Genomic DNA, 23,491 nt, shown 5'->3' on the forward strand with positions numbered 1-23,491 from the left:
TGCATGCAACGAAGATGGTCAAATTCTGTTTAAAGGTGCCCAGCGTCTGCAAGATGGAACAAACAATGAAGCAGAAGCGCAAGCAGCTTTACTTGCGATAGAACTAGCAAGGAATCTGAAGGCTTCGAAGGTCCATTTAGAAGGAGATTCCCAAGTAGTTGTGGATGCAATTGTTAAGGGGTCCTCTCCGTGTTGGCGAATCAGTAAGTTTGTTTCTATCATTTGTTCAAAGTTAAGAACCTTCCAAGACTTCCGAATTTCACACATTTTGCAGGCTGGGAATGGGGTGGCAGATTACTTGTCAAATGTGGCTTGCACGTTGGACCATTTTGTAACTAAGTGGTGGGGTCCGCAGATAAAGAGACACATTGGGATGCCTAGCTGGATCTTTCGATTCAAAAGTTTAGAAGATGTACCATCACTGTTGTATGTCCTGATTCTCATTTAAGTGTCAAGGTTGGTGTATTAATGGGGAATGTGTGAAGTGATCCATTTGAATGTTCCCACTCCTGGAGTGAAGTATGAGCCTTATATGCAGGCTCTTTTCATTTTATAATGTATTGTTGTTTCTTTTAACTGAGCCACATTCAGCCTTCAATTAGAGCCTAGAAAGAATCCTAGGTACTAGAAGCCTGCTATGCATATGAAATAAAAAATAGCCATGCACCTAACATGTCAGAGAAATATTGTTGAGGAAACAGAGTGTGTGTTTATACCTGAGCATCTTCTCTTATTCTCAGGTTTTGCCCTGCAGGATCTAACAGGTCATTTATAACCTGCAAAAAACATTCAAGTATCAGAAACGTAGCTTGACTTGCTCCATAGTATAAACTTAGAGCACTGCTATCCATGAAAGCAACATGCTAGCACATAAAATTGTTATCGTAGTACAAATGCCCATTCTTTAAATGTAAATATCTGATAATACTCAGACATGGTATTTAACATTTGAAACCAAGTCTAAATTTGTTTGAAGATTCTTGTCCTGCATTCTATAGCAACAGCATTACTTTTGCAAGCACAACCAGGAAATCAAATAAAAAGCAAAACCTACCATACCCTGGTCCATAGCAAGTTGCGAATAATTAAAAAAAAAATTGCTGGTGATATCTTCCTGGTAAATGGATTGTGCATACATATAAGCTTTTAGCCCAACTGATACAAAAGTTTGATAGTATTTACCAACAGGTATCTTCATGGACCATTTCTAGCCAATTGGCTACTTTTTCATGAATTTTCCAAAAATTGCATTCAACAATTAACAAATTTAAATAAACATCTAAATGTAAATTCACAACAATCACAAAATATATTTGTATAAATTGTAAACCTTGTGTCTTTCCTCAAAAAACATCACAGAATACATATTGCCTAAAATGGACAGATTTGCCAACCAATCTAGAAAGTCTTGCCAACATTATATACTTTGTAAGATATTTATTATTTTCCATTCATAAAACATTTCCCTTCTTACCAAACCAAAAAGAATTTGTATGAATAAATTATTCTCCCAAATCATGCATTGTTATTTTAATTTTCGGAATACAGCATTCATACAAACAGTTTCGAACAGCTTCTCTTTTCTATCCAACATGTATTGCCAAATAAAAACCCATTATTGTTAAGTTTTACAAAGAGCTTGTATTTTCACCACACAAGCACAATCATATAGATAACATCCATTCAACGTATTCTTGATTAACTTGTATGAATGTGTCAAAATATGAATAAAGAAAAATGCTAACCTCATTATAGATTTCTAAATACGAGACATGAAGAAGAAACTCTCGACCAGGTGTCTGCAGGGTTGAAATGATGTTTAGAACAATTAGATAATAGTCTCAGAGCAAACAATGTAGTACATAGTTTTCAAATCATTGAGCTTACATCCTGTATAATGCTAAATACATCTTTCACTGCCAGAGGTATTATTCCAGGAGATTTTTGATCGCCCTGCCACAGTCAGAGACATACAGGTTAGATTCAGATATTGTATCCATTCATTTCTCCTAAGCAAAAGCAGTTGCCAGAATAAGCAAAAGGATATGCTAAAATAAAATTGTTTGTATTAGACAGAGCAATGCATATTTCACTCTGCAAAGTACAACCACATTTAGCACAAAAACTTCTTGCTGGGAGTGAAAGATTGTTCCAAGAATATATTCTGTTACAGTCAAGTGGAAGATTTCTTGCACCTCCTAGAAGAGCATCCACAATATCAATTAGATTTAGAAGCTGCATCCACAGCTAGATCTGTATGGGTAAAAACAAATAAGATGAAAAGCAGCATGTGGTATTAACCTTTGCAACATTTGTACAATCTGGTATTATTAAAGTGGCACTAGAGATGTGCACAGTTATCCTTGAATATCACTTGGGTGATTGTGGTATTTCTCTGCTAAAAAGACCACACATAAGAAGGATGACAAGAATATGGCAATGGACATTTGAGGGACAGTGAACTCAATCAGATAGAGCTCAGAAATGAGAAGCATTCACCCAGTAAGTCATGCACTTTTGCAGTAAAATTCTAAAATTTAGCCAGAAAGAATTTAGATGGTGCTAACATACTCAGAACTGACACAAATTATGTTATAGACATGAGTAAAATTCAGCCAGAAGGAATTTAGATGGTACTGATATATTCAGAACTGAAGCAAATTATGTTCTAAACTTATGACTAATGAATTTGAGACATTAAATATCAATACACTTGTAACAAGAAAAAATAGGCCTTATCTTGCAACAAATATAAAAAAATGCCTAGATATACAAACAAGAGCCATGGATTCAACATTCAAGCATATTGAGACAACCTTAGCAAAAGATTAAGCACAGTCCCATTCAAAATATTAGAGATTGTAACCAGGAAATGAAAAAGCAAACAGCTTGCCAATTCTGCCTCTAAAATTATAGAGAAATATCTATAATCAAGCTACTAAGAGCAGAAGCTTATTCTTACATGCATTGTATGGGTCTTGCCACTACTTGTCACACCATATGCAAACACCGTGCCTGCAAAAGAGCCCTGGAAAATCATCAGTATGAGCTTTTTTATGAATTGAAATAATTATAAGAATATATAATCCCTTATTGGAATTTTTTTTTGAAACAAGAAAATAAATGTTGAAGTTTTCTTTAATGCACAGTTTCATCACTTCAACATAAAAGTATATATAAATTAAAACATATTCAAAAACAGAATTTTCACACATTGATGAAGAAGTTTAAGATTACCAGAAGATTTTAAATCTAGCTTCCATGCATAAATGATGTAATTCTCCAACAATTCACAGTGAATAGATACTGTTGCTACTCTATATGCATTTAGTAGAAACATCTTAACAAGAAATCAATTTCAAATACAATGGCATGTTTATACACATGTATTGATAAGTGCAAATAAATACTACTCTAATAAAGATGAATTACTCCTTGAACCCACTTCCATTCCCAAATGGTGAAGAACATCTGCAGCTTCACTGTTTTAGAAAAGAGCGACTATCATTTTCATTTTGACTAGTTGTCTTTATCTGATTGTTTGAATTTATTGTAATATTATAAAAACAGAAAACCTATAGAATTTATTACTCAATTGCATTCAATGTTGATTGTCTAAAATTGATCTTGGAAAATAAGTGATCCATAGAAATACTTCCCTCCTTTCCACACGGAACTGTCAATGATGTTTGTATTTTAGTTGACTTGTCTCTTTTTTATTTATTCCAGTGTTAATCGGAGCCAAGTCTCCGACCCCTTGGGACGCATCTCAGGGATTGGGACAAAGACGCATCTCAGGGATTGGGACGCGCCTCCAATACGGAATATGCAGTCTAAAATGTCTCTGATCGTAAGAGACTTTCAGCCATAGTCTCCTAAAGACTCCTGTCGTCTCCCATGAAAAAGGTGTTGTCTTCATAAAACTTAAACAGTTAAAAGTTAACATGTCAGGAAGCTGGACGAAAAACATGTCACAGAAGGGAAAGGAGCTGACACAGGGGAAGAGAGCCGAAAGGACCATAGGTATTTGCCAATATTATTTAATCATTAATAGCAATCATCATAAGCTGGATGCCCACAACTTGGGCAATCATAGGGCCTTGGTCTTTCTCTGTAGCTTCCTTCATAACGTGTAGGGCCACCACTGACATAATGGTCACTTCCCCTAGCAATGGCACCATCACAATCATATCCCCATTCCTTTCTATATCCATTTTGTGCATAACTATCAAATGCATACCGACCACCAACATACTAGTTGTGACTTCCATATTCGTCCCTACTATCAGCACCATAGTCTCTTTCACCATATCAACCACCACTATAGAAGTCATCATAGCGGTCTTCATAACAATCCCCTCCAAAACGCCCGTTCATAGGCCTTCTCAGGTTGATCTAATTCTTTCCTCTACTATCCAAGAAAAATGGGAATTGCCACAGACACAGACAGGGTGGTTTAAGGCCAATTTTGATGGTGCTTCCAAGGCAACCCGGAAGTCTCAAGTGCAAGGGTTGTTATTAGGGATTGGCATCGGAATATTGTAATGTTGGGTGCTCAAAAACTTGAGCAGGGCACCAATAATGAAGCGGAAGTCAAAGCAGCATTATTGGCGGCTCAGTGGGGATTAAAGTTTGGAGTTCAAAATATGCACTTGGAAGGGGATTCACAAATCATTATTAATGTGATCATTAAAGGGGAAGCAAATACCTGGTATTTAAATAAATATATCTCCAAAATAAGAAATGATTTAAATTTTTTCAAGAGTTACAAGATTTCACATGTTAGAAGGACAAGAAATGAAGTGGCAGATGTGTTGTCCAAATGGGCAATATCATTTGATGAAGTGCACGAAACCCACTTGGAAGATTTTCGAAATATGCAAGACGCCGATGTGGTAGGCGATGTACAAGGACATCATTAATTCTACTCATTTGGTGGTAAGGAAGGAATGTGGGGATGGGAGGGGCATTCATGTATTTATAGGGTCTTGGGCCCATTTTTGGAAGTATTGGATGCAGGTTTTTGTGAGGATGTAACAAATATGGAGGCCACCTTTACTCTGTACACCTCCCAACAACAGTTGGCATTTGTTGGTGATGTCTCGGAGAAGCGGTTTAAATGCATTTTCAAACATGGCGAGGATGCGTTCATTCAAATTGTGACGATGTTGCTGGGGGAAAGTTTCCTCAAGACCATGCACAAGTACAGGACTAATGTTGATGTGGTGACCATGGTCCTGGCATGGGGTCTAGAATTGGGAGAGAGAAAGGATGTTCTGGTTGAAGTCATGAGACAGTGCATGGAGGATGACTGGTTGGGTGGCTTGATGGAACTCTTGGCAATGGCAATGTCAAGGGCTGGATTTGATGCTAGAGAAGGGTTGGACATTGACGGTATTCACGAGCTGCGTGAATTGGTCCCCTACATTCGTTGGCCCTTTGGGTTGGGCAGAGATGAGCGGCGGGCAGAGGCAACCATTGCCTGGGATTCCGTCAAGTTGTTTCTGAGAGAGTTGGAAGCTCGATGCCCTACAGCAAGCAATTCTGCAAGCGATGGTGATGTGAAGTCGAAAGTGAAGGGAAAGGGAAAGAGGAAGGTTTCAGGGAAGCAAAGGGCCAAGATGGGCATGATGGCGTGTTAGGGTGATGGTGCTAACATGGGTGGTGGTGGTTGTGGCAGTGCTAGTGAAGGGCCAAGTGGCTTTGCCCTAAATGTGCCCTAGTTTTTTTGTGGTATAATCTCTAATGGTTTTCATTTTTATGTATAATCTTGTATATCTTTTGTAGTCGGTTTCTCTCTATTATATGTAAGTAGTGTATGTAATGATGTCTTCTATAGGAGTGATGCTCGGTGGGTTTCGAGGCCTATGGTCTTTGATCTGTAATGGAAGTTTGGGGTCCCTTTTTGTTCATTTTTGCTTGAACTTTGTAATCTTGCCAAATTTTGTGAGAATGCCAAAGTCTCGGTAGTTTAGTGGTGGTGTCTTGGCGGATGTTTAGGGGGTGTTGTTGGTGGTGTCTAATTTATCAGACTTTTTGGAAATCTGCAATGTAAACCATTATTTCAATATAATAATAAATAAAATATTATTACCGATCAAAAAAAAAAAAAAAAAACCCCTCCAAAACGATCTCCACAACCCACACCAACTACCTAAAGCATGATTGAAACATACAACCACCACCAATAGTACATTCTCTTGCCCAATGCTCACGATGATCACACTTGAAGCAACCAAGTCATCCTAGCACTTTGTCATCATAGACTCTTCTTCCAAAATTTTACCCAACACCAAAGCCATAATCAAAATTTGGCCCTACCTTAGGTTGAGCCTTGTTAACAAAAATGTTCCTCCCATTTAATTCTCTTCCATGTAACTGATCAATTGCATCTTCCATTGATCGCAGATCAGAAAATGTTACAAAGCCAAAACAACAAGGACAACCAATATCTCTATCTAGCATCACTTTGAATACCATTTAAGTGTAGAATGTCAGGTGCAGCAAAACAAAGCTTGTACACATTGAGGAAGTATTGTGATCATGTTCCAGGATCGAAGGGTAGAGGTGGAACAACTACGATCACATGTAAGCTTTGTGAAATGTCATAGCGAGGTATTTAGACGAGGGTGAGAGCCCATTTCCTTCACATACCTAGAAAATCCATTGATCCTTGTCCAAATGAGGTACAACGATATGATGTTCTGAGGGATCAAGAGAGGGCTGATGGGAAAGTTTCTAATTTGAACTCCCATGCTTCAACGACAAGGGCAATTGCTGCAACTCAAAATCAAAATAGAGAGTCAAAGATGGATGTGTTTGATGGAGACGTACCTACAAAATATTCTTGCAAGATACCACACATTGGCAACTCAAACCCCATTGCAAGTTTATTTGATGTGCAAGGTCGAGAAATGGCTGATGCAGCGATTGCCCCTTTCTTTTATGCAAATAAGATACCATTTAATGTTTCTCGCTCACCTTTCTATGGAGAGATGATCCAAGCTATCAATAATGGACCAGCTGGGTATAAACCACCTTCATATGAAAAAATTCACACTACTTTAATTGATAAAGAAAAAGTTCAATTAAAGCAACAAACTCCACCAATCAAAAAGACTATGGTCTACAAAAGGATGCAGTACTGTGATGGATGGGTGGACAAATGCTAGAAATCGTCCACTACTCGATACCATGGCAACATGCAGGAAAGGGTCTTAGTTTTTGAAGAAAATAGATTGTTTGAGGCAAGAAAAATGCAGAGTTCCTTCATAACCAGCTATGTGACAGCATTGAGGAGGTGGGCACTTCATGTCCAGGTTGTTACAAATGTTGCCCCTGTTTGTAAAGTAGCAGGCATGTTGGTGCAAAAAAAGTAAATGCATATATTCTGGACACCATGTTGTGTGCATTCGTTGAATAATGCACTCAAAGATATCGGCAAGTTCCAACAGATTTCAGATCTCCTGGAAAAATGCAGAAAAATATAAATGTTTATATGTAACCATCAACATATACAAGCAATTTATTGAAAATATACCAAGGTAGAACTTCTAAAACCTGCTGATACACAGTTTGCTTCTTATTTTATTCTTATTGACAGTCTTTGTGAACACAAAGGATCTTTGTGTTCCACAGTAGTTAGTGATGCATAGGCAGCTTGGAGAGAATCCACACCGGATACTGCAATTGAGGTGAGAGGTATGGGAACTTGATAACCATATTTGGGCTGATGTTAAATTTCTTGTGGACTTTATTAAGCCCACATGTGAGGTGATCAAATTTGCTGATTCAAACAAACCGTGCTTGGGAAAAATGTATGAAAAAATATATTCCATATGTGAAAGAACCAAGAAATAACAAATGCAAAAGATCTTTCTCTATAACCTTTGATAGAAGAAAAGTTACATGTGCAACGGAACAAACTTAACAGAACCTTTCATTGTGCTACCTATATGGTATGATATACAAGAAACCAATAAGAGGGCTCAATATGAGAATAGAAAGGTAATAAAGGTATTTTGTGTTGCAATAACAATGATTTATGGCCAAGGTGAGGATGCTTCAATTATGAGGAGTCAATGGAATAAGTTTTCATGTGGGCATGGTGATTTTTATTCCATGGAAGCTTTATATGATATGCAAGCAAAGAAAGACCCTAGAGAGTGGCGATGGAACCATTGAGGCGAAACCCCTAAATTGCGATCATTTGCAATAAGCTTGCTCACACAAGCAGCCAGCTCTTCATCTTGTGTGAGAAATTAGAGTACTTACGGTTTTAAAGTAAACGTTAAACTTTACCACTATTCTTGTTTCAAAAGTTCAATGTCATGATATTTTTTATAAGTTATTAAATTATATTAAAAAATTGGCATCTACAAGTGCCCTTGTCTGCTATTTTAAAAAATAGATGCACCAGTACCGGTCTCTTGGCAACCTTGGTTTATTCACTAGGCAACCTTCACAAGCATTTGCATATTCAGCCATTTTAAACCTCATGTCAATTCAATAGACAGTTTGTTTCTTTGTAAGAGTGATGCTATCCAAAATGACCCTGCAAAGGACTATCATACAACTCATACAAAATCCGAAATTATGAACCATGGCTCTCTCTTACCTCCATGACAAACTTCCTTTAATTCTTGAAGGATAATATGCTATTTCAAGCAATTTCCTTATGCCTTGACATGAAAAATAAATTTCTTGCCATCATCCAAGGTGAATTTGCCACCAAACTGATACACCTTAAGTCTATCTTCAAGCTTAATTTCTACATCCATAGACTCAAATTCATGGGGACCTCAGCGTCTAGTAATGGGAGATATCAATACTTAGCACTAAGCTCTTCAAAAAAGACTGCTTCATTTCTCCCCACCAAGAATAAGTTGCTTCTTCATTCTATTGGCATCTCTACTTATAAGCACACCCCCTTTCATCTGCTTCCTAGATGCTTGCCCCTCCAACTTCTTCCCGTGAAGGACGCAACCAATAGAGCTATCAAAGAGGACATCTACAGATAATATATATAGACCACATGGATCTTCCCCCCTTGTGTCACTTAGCCCGAAGTTGGCTTTTATCATCAAGCGTTTCTTACAAATAGTGTATGGTATTACTCTTTACCCTAATTATGGGTTGAAACAAATCATCACATCCTTTATCAAACTAGATCCACCATTTTTGCTCCCTCCAAGACATGAAGAGAGAGGGGAACACTACATTTTCAAATCTCAATTTAGTATGAGATCAGCGAAAGATATTATTGCCTCTATAGGGACTCTAACAACACCTTATCTAATTTCTTTAGATGTTTAGAGTAGCAATTCCTAGCCCTTTTACACCTCTTTTTTCTAGCCCTACTAGGCAACAAAAACGCAAAAACCCCTTTGGATACCAATACTTTACATATTAGAGCTAGAGGATTAGTTAGGCCAAACTTCTCTCAATACACCATTACTAAAGTTACTCAAATTCCCCAACCTACCCTCCCTTAGCATTATGGTTCTACTCCTTCCCATTGGTGTGACTTGGTCCCATTATGCAAAATGGATCTATTACTTACAAGTCACCCCCAAACCACAAGGGCGTAATCGAATGAGTTTTTTTCTATTACGGGAGCTAGGGAAGATTCTAAAGGATGAGCTTTGCTTCCTCCTAGGACCTCCCAACTTGGCCTCTCTGTCATGTCCCCACCATGGACGCTAGACTAAAACAATGAACCAATGTGATATCCCCATCAAATTCCAATCCACACAATCATTCTAAGCTTAGTTCCTATACGCATTACCTACAGAGATCATTCAAATTCGGGAAGTTTCCTATGGAGATGAATTTGTAAGTAATGTTATCAGGAAAAAGTGTATAGTTTAGTAATGTTAATTATTGATAGTTAGTTAGCCGACGGGTAGGTAGTTGGAGTCGTGACGGTTGTGTCGCACCCCTTCGGCTGTCATATATTGTACCACCTCCGGGTGTTGGAGGACATGTAATATTGACGAAAGAATATAATATGAACATCCTTTGACATTAATGGCAAGCTTATTCTGGTACTTCTCTTGTATTTGCATTGTGCATTACTGTTCAGTTTCTGTATTCTTCCTGTTTACCCAGTGAGGTAAACATTTGGCGCCGTTGCCTAGACGAACTCGGAACGGAAGACACGGATGGCACACAGACCCAATGGGCCTACCCGTTGGTGAAATAAACCCAGAAGTCGACGATGCCCAAACAGAACTCTACGTAGGAGAAGACACCGCGACGAGAGAATTTTCAATTCTACTCCAAGTAGCCATTCAGACCTACGTACAACGAGAGGCGGCGGAGGCGGAAGTCCCACCAAGTGTCGTGTGGACAGCGTTAGAAGTGAGTCCGGAGGTAAATCGGTTGATGAACCATCTCCCCCGATTGCTAGCACAAGCATCGTTGGCACAACAAGCTCGCCTGGAGGAGATTGCCCAGGACGAGCGACGCCAACAAATTTTGCAGCAGTACAAGGAACGGGAAGCAGAACGAGATGGCGCCAGGTCAGGGGCATTTGAACCGTGAGCCATACGGGGCGGAATAAAGAACACTTATTGTAATAATTATGTCATATTGTTGGCATAAACTTGTCTTCCACATTATGAATGAATAAAAGTGTTCTACTTTTTATGTCATTAAGTATATAGAAAGCTGTCTGGGAATTAATGCCCAATACACTGAATAAGGACAAAAATAAGCCACAATATATAGATGAACGTGCAGTAGCCCAACGTGCCTTGATCCTTGAACAGCAAGCGGAAAGGCGACAGAGGTATAAGCGAAGAGAGGAGGAACGCTCTGAAGGGGACGGTGAGGCCAACGGCCACCCACGGAGTCGGGAGGAGTTACTTGCGGAAACCCGCCGTAGGATAGAGTGTACCAAAACTCAGTTGAGGGATTTGAGGGACTTGCCACACACACCAGAGGCTAGGAAAACTCCAAGGAGTGGGGAGGAGGCAGGAGAGGGAGAAGACACCGGGGCTGCCAGGAGTGTCGGAGGGACACCGGGGCACGGCGGTCAAGCACCCCTTATAGGATCTGACCCATCCGGAGTAGGACAACAGCCACCAGTAGTAAAAAGACAAGGCATGGCACAAAAACAAAAACTTCCAAAGTTCCATGGGGATGGGAAAGAAGACCCTGTCCGCCATTGTCGCACTTGTGAAACAATTTGGGGAGCGAATGGTGTTACCAATGAGGACGAGTGGGTAACACAGTTTCCCGCAACCCTGAGGGGCGTAGCCATCGACTGGTTTTCGGATACGGATAAGGCTAAGATTAGCACATGGGCAGACTTGAAGAAGGAATTTCAAGCAGAGTTTCGTCTCCTAAGAGACGATAATGAGATCGTAGCCGAAATCTACGGCATGAAACAGAGAAAGGACGAGACTGTTCGAACCTACAGCCGGCGGCTCAAAGAGCTGCTAGGAAAGATGGAGAACCAGCCGGCAGACGGATTGAAAAAACGGTGGTTCGTGGAAGGTCTAAAGAAATCCCTTAGACGAAAAATGAAGATAGTACCTCCTTCTTCATATTCCGACGCCTATAACAGGGCAATGGATTTAGAAAGTGAACAGAAGACGTCCAAGAAGAAGAAAAATAAATCCTCGTCGGAGGATGATTCCTCTTCTGACAAAAGTGATAGCAGTGATGACGACTCTAATCGGAAGGTACGGGCTCTCCAGAAAGATATGGAGCGAATGATGAGAGAGATAAAAGCAACCAAAGGAAGCACAAGCAAGGGCGACGAAGGGGAGTTATGGTGCACGGACTGCCGTACCGACGGACACACCAAGGGGTCTTGTCCGAAAAAAGCATTTTGCGATATTTGCCAGATTGCCGGACACCTTACCAAGGAGTGTCCGTACAATATGAGGACCCGTAACCAACAGGTTCTCTTTACAGAACCATCTGCGTCAGCCGGCATGTCCCAGGCTGCGAGCAACAACGCCTCGTCTGGCGGCTATCGAAACAACAGGCGAGGAAGAGGTAATAATAACAATACGAATAATAGAAGCCGAATCCAATACGACGCTAAAGGGCGGCCGATGATACAATGCCGAGCTTGCAATCACTGGGGGCATTTCACCAAAGACTGTACAGTGGAGGAAGCACCACAAAAACTTTGCAAGTGGTGCGGTCCGAGGGACCATGATGATGGCAATTGTCCCAAATCTGGCGTGAACCTGTTGAATGTAGAAACGGAGGATGTACTCGCCATAACAAGGTCCAAGACGAAAGCAGCCACTTATCCAGATCCCCGCACGGAAAAACGAAAGGCACTGGAGGCACGAGCGGAATTGGAGAAGGAGATGTCAACGAGCAAGGATGCACAGGGGCTTGCGGGTACTTCTCGCTCTGAAGGAGAAACAAACATTATAAACCAACTGTTACAGGTCGAGATACCCGTCAAAATGAAGGACCTCCTGGAAAGTATGCCGCACTTGCGAGCGACATTGTTGCAATCCGCAATGATAACCCCAGTAGGCCAACCAATACATGGCAAGGACAACCTTGGCGAGACAGCGGCAGACCCATTAACCCTTACGATCAATAATGGTAGACACCCAGCAGTGGTGGAAATGGGTATATTGGGCACCATCCTGACCGACACAATTGTCGACGGCGGGTCAGGAGTAAATGTCTTGCCAGAGGAAACATGGAAAAAATTGGGTAAACCTACTCTTTGGCCGTCCACCTTTAATTTATTGGGAGCAAACCAACACGGCATCAAGCCGCTTGGCACACTCATGGCGCAACCAGTGACGATCGGAACACAGCCGTTCGTCTTGAATTTTGTGGTCATCCCATTGAAGAAGAAGGGGTATGATGCCATCCTCGGCAGAGGCTGGTTGGTGGCGGCCAAAGCAAACCACAATTGGAAGAAGAACACGTTGTCCATGGAAAAGGCTGGTAGAAGGTATACCATTGACCTCAAAACTCAACTGGTCAGTGAAGAGTTGGCGTCAAAGTCAGAGTCCGACGGAGACAACGATATCGACGAAGGAAAAGATGGCAGGGAACCAGATGACGAAGGCATCTTAGGAATTCAAGCCTGTTCTAAGGATGAGACGGATTCTTTGAAAGGGCTCTTCCATTGGCAAATGGAAGACTATGAATTATTGTACGGGTGCAATATGTTGGGGATTGAAGGACCTGACATGAACGAGTTTCCGCCAAAATACGGACAATACAAGGAAGGGGATGTCCCTATGGATGATGCACCAACGCACCAGTTTGACAAAAGTAAGCCCATAAGATACGAAGAACCCGCACTTCAAGTTACAAACCTTGGAGAAACTTCAGAACAGAAAAATATTCTGGTCGGCGACGACTGGAATCCGGTCTTGAAGACGGCGGCGTTCAAAATCTTCACAGAATACAAAGATGTGTTCGCTTGGACGTATAAGGACCTCAAGGGGGTACCACAAGAACTTTGTGTACATCGGATCCCTCTGGTTCCCGGAGCCGTGCCCGTACGGAAGCGGCCATACAGGATGAACAAAAATTATGCGGCCAGGGTAAATAACGAAATTGACCGCATGCTTGAAGCAGGGATTATCTTCAAGGTCCAGACGAGTGAATGGGTATCACCCATTGTGATATCCTTGAAAAAGGAGGCCGATCAGATAAGAATCTGTGTAGACTTCAGGTGTTTGAATGTTGTCACAATTAAAGACCCATTTCCCATACCATTCACAGACACCATCCTCGAGGAAGTCGCGGGTCATGAAATCTATTCATTTATGGATGGATTTTCCAGATATAATCAAATTTCCATTGCAGAGGAGGACAAATTGAAGACCACCTTTGTCGTAGAAGATGGCGTCTATGCATACAACCGGATGCCATTCAGGTTGTGCAACGCGCCAGCTACCTTTCAACGGATAATCCTCCATATTTTCGATAAAATGTCCGTAGGAAACTTCAAAGCATTCTTGGATGATTGGTCCATTTACAGCACGGAGGAGGCACATCTGGCCGCACTTGGCGAATGCATGGAGAGATGCCGACGAGCCCGCCTCGCCCTAAATCCCAAGAAATGCAGATTCATGGTGCCTCAGGGCAAGTTACTAGGGCACATCGTCTGCAAGGCTGGACTGAAGACGGACCCTGACAAAGTACGGGTCATTGTGGAGATGGAGGCGCCCGACGATGTCACTGGCGTCAAGTCATTTCTTGGACACATCGGGTATTATAGGCGGTTTATTAAGAACTTTGCCCAAGTATCATACCCACTTGATAGGCTGACACGAAGGGGGGAGCCGTACGTCTGGGGGACGGCCCAAGAAGAGGCTTTTCAAGAGTTAAAGTCACGGTTGGTGGGTGCGCCAATCTTGACATACCCAGACTGGGACAAGGAGTTCCATGTACATGTCGACGCATCCAACTTCGCCATAGGGGCCACCCTGGCACAGGATGGCAGCCACGGGTTGGACCACCCAGTATATTTTGCAAGTCGACTCTTGTCAAACGCGGAGAGGAACTACAGCACGACGGAGAGAGAAGCCCTCGGCATGGTATACTCCGTCCAAAAATTCCGACATTACCTATTGGCGACACCATTCACATTTTATGTGGATCACCAGGCGTTGATGTATTTGGTGAACAAGCCAATCATCCAGGGGCGGATTAGTCGATGGCTGTTGCTGTTACAAGAATTTACGTTCAACATCATTGTCAGACCTGGCAGGAGCCATGTCATAGCCGACCAGCTATCACGGATCAAGTCTGGAGAACCGGCCGAAGGCGTTAGCGAGGATTTTCCGGACGCCCATCTTTTCCGCATTGCCATCCTTCCTCCCTGGTACACGAGTGTGGGTGAATACCTATCAACGTCAAAATTTCCTAAGGAAATGTCAGCAGGCGAAAGACAGAAACTTGTATTAAGAAGCTGAACATTCCAACTTATAAATGGCCTTCTCTACAAAATGGGACCTGACCAGATCCTACGACGATGTGTCTTGGAAGAGGAAATCCCAGGAGTATTGAGAGAAGCCCATGAAGGGGCCGCTGGAGGACACATGGGACCGGATACGACAGCAAGGAAGGTCCTACTAGCTGGCTTGTGGTGGCCAACACTGCATAATGACGCCAGAGAATGGGTGACAAGTTGTGATACATGTCAGCGTGCTGGGCGACCGTTAAAGAGAGATTTCATGCCACTTAACCCGTCGCATGCTCAAGAGTTGTTCGAAAGATAGGAGTTAGACTTCGTTGGTCCATTGAAACCGAGTCGCGCCCGACGATGTAGATACATTGTCGTGGCGACAGAATATTTGACCAAATGGGTCGAAGCGAGGGCTTTGGCAGACAACTCCGCCGTCAGTACGGCGAAATTCATTTATGAACAGATTATCACCCGGTACGGAATACCTATTCAATTGACAAGTGATAGAGGGGGGCACTTTGTAAATCATATTATTCGACTACTGACAACCGAGTTCAAAATTTTTCATTCCCTATCAAGTCCGTACTATCCCAAGGCAAACGGTCAGGCTGAGGCAACCAACAAAATCATGGTGTCGGTAATTTATAAGTCCTGTGGGGTTGAAAAAGAAGACTGGGAGGAGCGTCTGCCGTCGGTACTTTGGGCGTACCGAACAACTTACAAAGTAACCACCGGGCAGACACCTTTCCAATTGATGTACGGCCAGGAGGCTGTGGTGCCAGTGGAATTCATGGTGCCAAGTCTCAAAATCGCTATTGACAACAGGCTAGGCGACATGGAAAGCCTTTGAGAGAGACTATACGCCCTAAATAAGTTGGATGAAAGACGGACGATGGCACAATGGGTGATAGACGTGGCCCAGCAACGCAGGAAATATTGGCATGACCAACACATTCGGCGGGCGAGGTTCACGCCGGGCCAATTAGTCCTAAAGTATAACGGACGGAACGAGATTAAGCCCGGCAAGTTCAGAGTGAAGTGGCTAGGTCCTTACAGGATCCGAGAGGTCGCAGCGAATGGATCGGTCAAGCTCTCGACCCTTGACGGACAAGAAATTCCAGAGGGCGTCAACGGGTCAAAACTGAAAGTGTATCACCAGAGGCTGGAGGCGAGCAGGAGCAGCCCGACAGGAGGCGCGCAGTCGCAGTCAGATAATGAAAGAAAATGAAAAAAAAAATTTAGAAAATTTGAAAAATATATATATATAAAAGAAAAATTGAAAAAAAATTGAACAGAATAACATAATTTAAAATATAGAAAAAAGAATAAATAGAACAAAAAAAAAAAGAAAGAAAAACGAAGGAAAGACCACCGTACGCTGGCCACGTAGTGGATACCACCGTGCGGTGGCACCACCAACGGTGGACACCACCGTGCGGTGGCACCACCGAAGGTGGAACCCACCGTGCGGTGGAAGCCACCGAAGGTGGAACCCATCGTGCGGTGGAAGCCACCGAAGGTGGAAGCCGTGAAGCCGCATAAATAAAAAGGCCGCGATTGTCATTACAACGCCGCGCAAAGGGAAGAACAGGACACGCAGCCAAGGAAAAAAGAACCCCGCACCACCACGCCACCACGCGGTAAGGGAATCACCGAAGGGAAAACAAAAGCAGCCGAAGGGAAAAAAGGAAGCCACGGTGCAGTGGAAGAAGGCCGCGAAATTAAAGCCGCACACGAAGTAGGAAGAAAGAAAGCGCACCGCACGAAGTAGGAAGAAAGAAAGCGCACCGCACGAAGCAAGGAAGAAAGAACACCGCACAACAAGCAAACACCGCACGCAGCCATTGTTCGGGTGAAGCACAGGGTTTAAATAATAGTAAAATAGAGCGAGCTCGAAAGGACCAGCATCCTGACCTTCCAACAGCCGTTGGTCTAAGCTGTGGGCATGGTCGCTAGCCCGTCCATCCCCGTGACTACCGTTAAAGTTTGACAGTCTTTCCTGGAAAAAGCGGCATTTTCTTTGCCGAAAACCCTTTCGCCCCGGATGTGCGGATCATGGTGTGAATTTCATCATTCGGCCAAGGCAGATTGCACTCTACCAGGGTCGTGATGTACCTGCAGATTGCACTGTTTTCATTGGAATTGTGAAAGATTTTTGGGTACAAGTTCTTGCTGTGTATTTCATCGTTCGGATTGCTCTCTACCAAATTTCATAGTGATGACCTGCTTGTATTGATAGAACACGAATCAGGATGCAACCATTTGAAGTTTTACCTCTGACTGTACACAGAAGATAGAGCAAGAAGCTATCGTGCGGTGTTCACAAGCATAGGCGGAGATATATAGTGCGGGAGGTGGACAAGAGGATTTTTTTTTTTTTGAGCTTTTTACTAGCCAGAGGTAGTTGGGGATTACAGCCGTACGGCCTACCTGACAGGAGGTAGTTAGGTGCCTTCCGTCCGACAAGGGAAAATCAAGAAGTGGTTAGCAGGTCAATGGAGTCTGCGGGAAAAAGAAATTGGAAAAAACAATTGCAGGATAGCAGCCATAGAAAGCCGAATGCACGTATTCTTCCTTCAGGTGTTCGAATAGCAGGTGGCACAATGGAAACCAAGCAGAAGAAACAGACACCACAGCAGTCCACCGCACGAGGGAAAAACACCTTCACTTCACAGAATATCACCTTTGAGAGATTGAATGGGGTGGAATGTAGGAAATGGTGGCAAGACACGCCGGATGATAATTTGGTGAAGGCAAGTCTTTGCAAAGCAGGGGTAGAATGGGCTATCCGGATGCCTGTATTCGCCATTCGCGAGTACGTGGGAGCATTGCGATATATGGTTGATACCTTTGATAGCCACTCACGGACGAGCACATTTGAGTACCTTGGGAAGGATATCACCATATCTTTCAAACCTGCAGATTTCACCAGAGTATTTGGCATCCCAAGCATACATGGCAAGAAAGTGGACTTGAAGGCGAAGAAGATGACACGGGAGGAAAAGGAACATTGGATTACGCGAGTGTCCCGAGACTTGACCCCAACAGAGTTGGCGAGCATCGTAGACGCCACGAAGGGTCGTGGGATGCGTAGGTCCTTTGTCGCAGAGGGTCATTGGCGATGCATTATGGACGTCATCAAAAGCAGGTTGACAGGGTCGGGTAGGGCATCAGACATCGCTCTACCACAGATCGTATTGATGAACGGGTTGATGAACGGAGTCGTGTATGATTGGGCTACCTTGTTATCAGAGCGGATGTACGCATTCTTGATGATGGAGCAGCGCACCTTTTACATGCCCCACTATGCCATTGGACTGTTCTTGGAGGCTACGCGGGAAGCAGTGCCAGAGGCTGAGTTGGAGGTACGGCCACAGGGACCTTTGGCGGAGGGTGAGCCTCCTATCATGCATTGGCGCCACCTGGACATTGGCCACTCTTCCGCGAAGCGGAAAAGGATATTAGAGACCACCGCAGCAGAACCGGATAGTGGGCGAGAAACTTCTAGCAGTGCAGAGGATTCCGAGGATTCAGAGGATGAGGATGACAGTAGCAGTCGGGCCACAGACGAGGGGAGGATGGAGCCCGCCGGAGAGCGAGTGTTGTTTGCACCACCCACACTTCCACTTGGCACACTTGTGGGGTCCTCAGTGGGCAGTACTTCGATTCCGGCATTTGGGCAGAGCCGCACGCCTATTGCACTCGGTCCCATGCAGCCGGCGGCATCACCTTCAGCCACATCACCGCAGCAAGCTCGTGCACCAGCCGCAGGACCGACTCCCGCAAAGGCATGTACTGACAGCAGGGCGGAGTTGTGTGGTCCACCGCAGGGAGGCGTGGCAGGGGAGATGGTTGAGACGGAGCCTCAGGTGCGACTGGACGTTGTGGGATCCGACGCAGTGGTGACGGTTGCTGCCTCCTTGTTGGAGGAGCCCATTGCAGGACATGTTTCCGAAGGGGAGAGAGGGTCAGAGGTGTTGAGTGCAGCTCCATCGGTGGCGGCTATGGGGAGTTGGCTGACCCGGAGATTCCAGATGACAGTGATGCCACCCGTAGGAGCAGCTGTACTCTCACCTCGGCGAGAGCCTCCCACTGAGGTGGTGGATCTGAAGGATTCCTCGGCGGAGACGCAGGCACCAGCAGAGGGACAGGTCACTGGAGAGCGTGTTCCTACTGGCCCAGAGCAGGCAACTGCTACACTTGAGGGGGCGGGGGAGACACCATTGTGCCAGCAGGATGCAGCAGGTGTGGTTGAGGAGACTTTTGAGTTACCACGTGGGCTTCTTGTACCTACATCGAGGCTGGATGGGGAGGATATTGAGGTTTACTTGGCAGATATGGTGACGAGGGGTCGGCGAGTGGTGGCCACGGCTCAGACAAGAGCTCTGCAGCAGGTTGTGGAGGAATTAGAGCAGGTCCTCCAGTTTATACGAGACGGCTGTCCCGTAGCTTTCACTTCATGTTTTGAGGCACGAGGGTGGCCAGTTATCCAGACGGATGCGATGTTGGAGGCTTGGAGTGTGCCTCAGCCCGTCGTGGAGAGTAGGGTGACGACTCTCGTCCGGGAGATTGAGCAGGTTTACAGGGAGGCCTACTATGCCTTACGCCAGACGCAGCATGAGTCTGCGGTTCACGAGGCTGCTCGAGTTGAGTTAGAGCAGGACATGGCCAGACAACAAGCCTCGTGGGCAGCCGAGAGATCAGAGTTGGTAGCACAGCTTGAGACAGCCCGCGCAGAGAAGGTTGCGGTGGCCACCCGTCTTTCGGAGGAGCAGAGTGCGCGGAGTCTCGTCCAACAGGAGTTAGATGTTGCTCAGGCTCAGTTGGTTCGCATGACAGAGTCCGCCGATACCAAGGAGGAGGAGCTACTGGAGGCTGCGCTTATGGTGAAGACGGCCTTAGAGAAGGTGTTGGTGGCAGAGCGGGATGTGGCAGCACGCACCCTGCAGGTCTATGAGCTCCGCGCCCGCCTGGCGGCCCAGACACCCGCATCTCACCCTTCAACTTCAGGGACGCTTCCTCAACCCCCTCCTTGACTTTATCTTGGTTGTATATCTATATTACATTGTCTCTATTTTGTTGTTAGTCGTCGGAGACGACTTCTTTTTTGGGGGGGGATGATGTTATCGGGAAAAAGTGTATAGTTTAGTAATGTTAATTATTGATAGTTAGTTAGCCAACGGGTAGGTAGTTGGAGTCGCGACGGTTGTGTCGCACCCCTTCGGCTGTCATATATTGTACCACCTCCGGGTGTTGGAGGACATGTAATATTGACGACAGAATATAATATGAACATCCTTTGACATTAATGGCAAGCTTATTCTGGTACTTCTCTTGTATTTGCATTGTGCATTACTGTTCAGTTTCTGTATTCTTCCTGTTTACCCAGTGAGGTAAACAAGTAAGATTCTAACGACAAAAGGAGGTAAAGTGATCTTTTAGCGGGGATCCCTAATGATGACCTACTGATAAGAAACCCCGATAATCATTAAAGAATATCGTATAAGGCACATACAATGGGACACTAATTAAGATCGGCAATCATCAAGAATAACAGCAATTGGGCATATTCATAATCATAATCATATTAATAATCATCGATATTAATAAGAGTGATTGGGTAAAACATCAAACCTATCATTACATTTGAATGGCATCGATACTTACAATTGAGGAAAGCAGTGATCTATCATTCCAAACAAACACATGCAACAGATATATTAATACCTACACTAATACGAGTTGGGAATCAATAATCAGCAATGGAGTAATGGCGCTAAGGAGAAGAATAATATAGTTAACTAAATAATTAGTTACATGGAAGAGGTGCGAAAGGCAAGAGACATGTTGGTTCAATACAACTCCACATAACATATTTAAGAGAAGTCTTTAATTCCTCCAAAGGCATGGACGATAGTCATTCATAATTTATATTGGCAGCGCTCAAGGAGCCGCACTATAGACAAGGAGGGTGGCATCAATTCACCATTGGCAACGTAAGAGCACATGTACACAAAGACATCAACTAGAGACGGTGTATTAAGGATAACCTTGCACAATCAAGATAGATACAATCAGAAACAGCAATAATCCTAACTACAGATTCATGAGCCAATTGCTATAACAGTAATTGTGTTTTGTCTTTCCATCAAACCACCAAGTAAGAAGGAGATAACAAGTACGGAATCTGTTCTCAACCTGCACAGCGAGCCATTGGAAGAAGACAGCAAAATCGTAGAGGAATAGTAGGTTCGCACAACTATTCTCTGGTATGCTGTATCACTTCATTACATCAAAGCTGTTACATTTATAGTATATTAAGGATCTGACTATGCTTAATAGCTTGCATTACTGATTACTCTTAGTCTATGGCAAATCGATATATTAGTTTCAGCAGCTAGTTAATATAACAATAGTTTGAGAATAACTCTAGTATCATATGGAATCAAATATCTGGACATGCTATGGTTACTGAAAATTCATTTCTTTATTGCAAGACTATTACCATTTCAGTATAATCATCTACATCTGCTCCTGTCATATCTGCTTAACATAAGTTCAATAGTATTATAATGCTCTTGGCTGCAATGGACTATATTTGTATCATATCAGAATTAATTATGCCTTATTAAGAAACAATTGTCTTAGACTTCATGGCCACAATAGTCAGTCATGCTGGAATGTGTATAATATATCTAGGATGTGCATCATTTATTGCATATGTAAAATATGTTTCTCTAGATAATGTTTACGTATGTTTGTGCACCCTTGTAGAGGAACGGTATGGATGAGATGAAGGGGTAACGAGGGGGTTGTAATTAAGCCATCCTTGGATGACCAAAGTGGCATCGAAGCTTGGGTGGCCCTTACACGGAGGAGTCGAGGAAACCAGTCGCATTCCCTACCCATTCCCCCACAAGACTTGATAAATAAGAGGAGAGTTGATAGGTGAGCCAGTGAGCCGCCAGGTCAAGCAAGAAGGTTGTAGAAGGCAACATTTCTTGGGCTTGGTGTAGAAATGGCTCCAAGCAATCCTTCATCTCTCCCTCTCTCACGCTTCTATGTATTTTAGTCTTATTATTTGATCTAACCCTAACTATAAGATGAGTATGTATTGTATTTGTTCTTATGTTTTATATGCAGGATCCACATGCAAGCATTCATTTGCTTAGCAAGTTATTATTTGGTAAGTTCAAATCCTAAGCCTAATTTTTAATTCATGTTTTCTTTAGGTAAAAGAAATACAATTTGGGAAGGGGACATTACACTCTCTAACCTTAGATGCTTCACAAGGAGAATTATCAAATCTTTCAAAAAGATCGATGATAACTCAAATGACTCCTACTTTGTGGATATAGGCATAGACAAAGATATTCAATGACATTCACTTCCAATATTCATAGGCACATGCTTTTGGGGCTCTTTTTCATCCTCCATTGCTATTGTTAGTAGCGCAATGCTTTATCTTGTCTATTGCACTTTTATTATTTTGCTTCTAAGGTTCTCTCTTACTAGAGCTTTCAATTGTTAATTGTTGTATCCTCTAGTGCCATTGACCGACTTTTGGTCATCTATGGACATTAGTATAATTTCATTTATGGGCTCAATTAATCCCATTTTGTGACAAAGGTTGGCTCAAAATTGTGTTTCCTTTTCACATCCAATATCTTGCATAACAACCCATATATGTACAAATATTTTGATTTATAATAATTACATTGATTTTAAATTGTATATTCTACTTTATTTATGCTACATGATGCATTGTGATTATCTTGTAAATCCATATTAGCCAGAAAGGAATCTACAATCCTATAAACTAATAAAAACAACTTTCACTAAAAGCTTTTTAATTCCAAGAAGTTTATAAGTTTGTCTCTTAATTTTCTTAGGAATGAGTAGAAAGTATATACAACTTCCTTGAAGTAGCATTTTAATCATTTGAATATAGTTTCTGTCCTCTGAGGCTCATTAATGCCATTTACAATTACCCTTTTTACTCTAGTTTGAAATTAAAAATCAACCATAACTATTTGGAACAGCCTTACCAAGATCAAAGTTGAACACGTTACTCATAATCTTCATAAAACATGGTTGGAACACATGTTCACCTCCTCATCATCACTAAAAAGCTAAACATAACCATCAAAAGTTCTACGAGATATGAATTTCTAATAACAACAAACTGCCAGCTTAAATTTGTTTCCAAGAAGTCGGTGGCACCGTTCATAATATGCAAAAGGCCATCAATCCAAGGAATAGGTTTGTTCTACTTAATGATCATTTCTTTGCTGAAGCATTCTCAGTGATCTTGCTATGCTTTCAAAAGATTTAGAGATCTAATAGGAAATTTGGAAGATTGAGCAAGGGCATGCTCCAAAAGTTCCAACATCTGCTTTCCTACTTTATCCATTTCTTTTTGCTCAAGTTGGCCTGGTAGTTGAAATTAGTACAGAAAACCTTCTACAAATTACAACAAAATCGTACATTTCTTTTTGGATGTGTACCCTATTCAGTCATTCATGAAACAAATATATTTAATGTGTGCCTACTACCATCTCCACCTGAATATCTAGAGGC

The 23,491-nt window shown here is 42.9% G+C and overlaps 1 protein-coding gene across 3 annotated transcripts in view; it reads right to left on the minus strand.

Annotated features, from left to right (window-relative positions):
* Window positions 1-23,491, minus strand: part of LOC131046886 (kinesin-like protein KIN-7E, chloroplastic) — a 154,812-nt gene that overhangs the window by 109,729 nt on the left and 21,592 nt on the right. For all 3 annotated transcript variants that reach the window (XM_057980698.2, XM_057980699.2, XM_057980697.2), the window contains 4 exons: window positions 2,963-3,015; window positions 1,888-1,953; window positions 1,746-1,799; window positions 717-776 (listed from right to left, as the gene is read on the minus strand). In XM_057980698.2, coding sequence (XP_057836681.2) covers window positions 717-776; window positions 1,746-1,799; window positions 1,888-1,953; window positions 2,963-3,015 — 233 coding nt within the window. The remainder of the gene's footprint in view (window positions 1-716; window positions 777-1,745; window positions 1,800-1,887; window positions 1,954-2,962; window positions 3,016-23,491) is intronic.

This window comes from Cryptomeria japonica, chromosome 2, assembly GCF_030272615.1.
Source record: "Cryptomeria japonica chromosome 2, Sugi_1.0, whole genome shotgun sequence".
Taxonomy (NCBI): domain Eukaryota; kingdom Viridiplantae; phylum Streptophyta; class Pinopsida; order Cupressales; family Cupressaceae; genus Cryptomeria; species Cryptomeria japonica.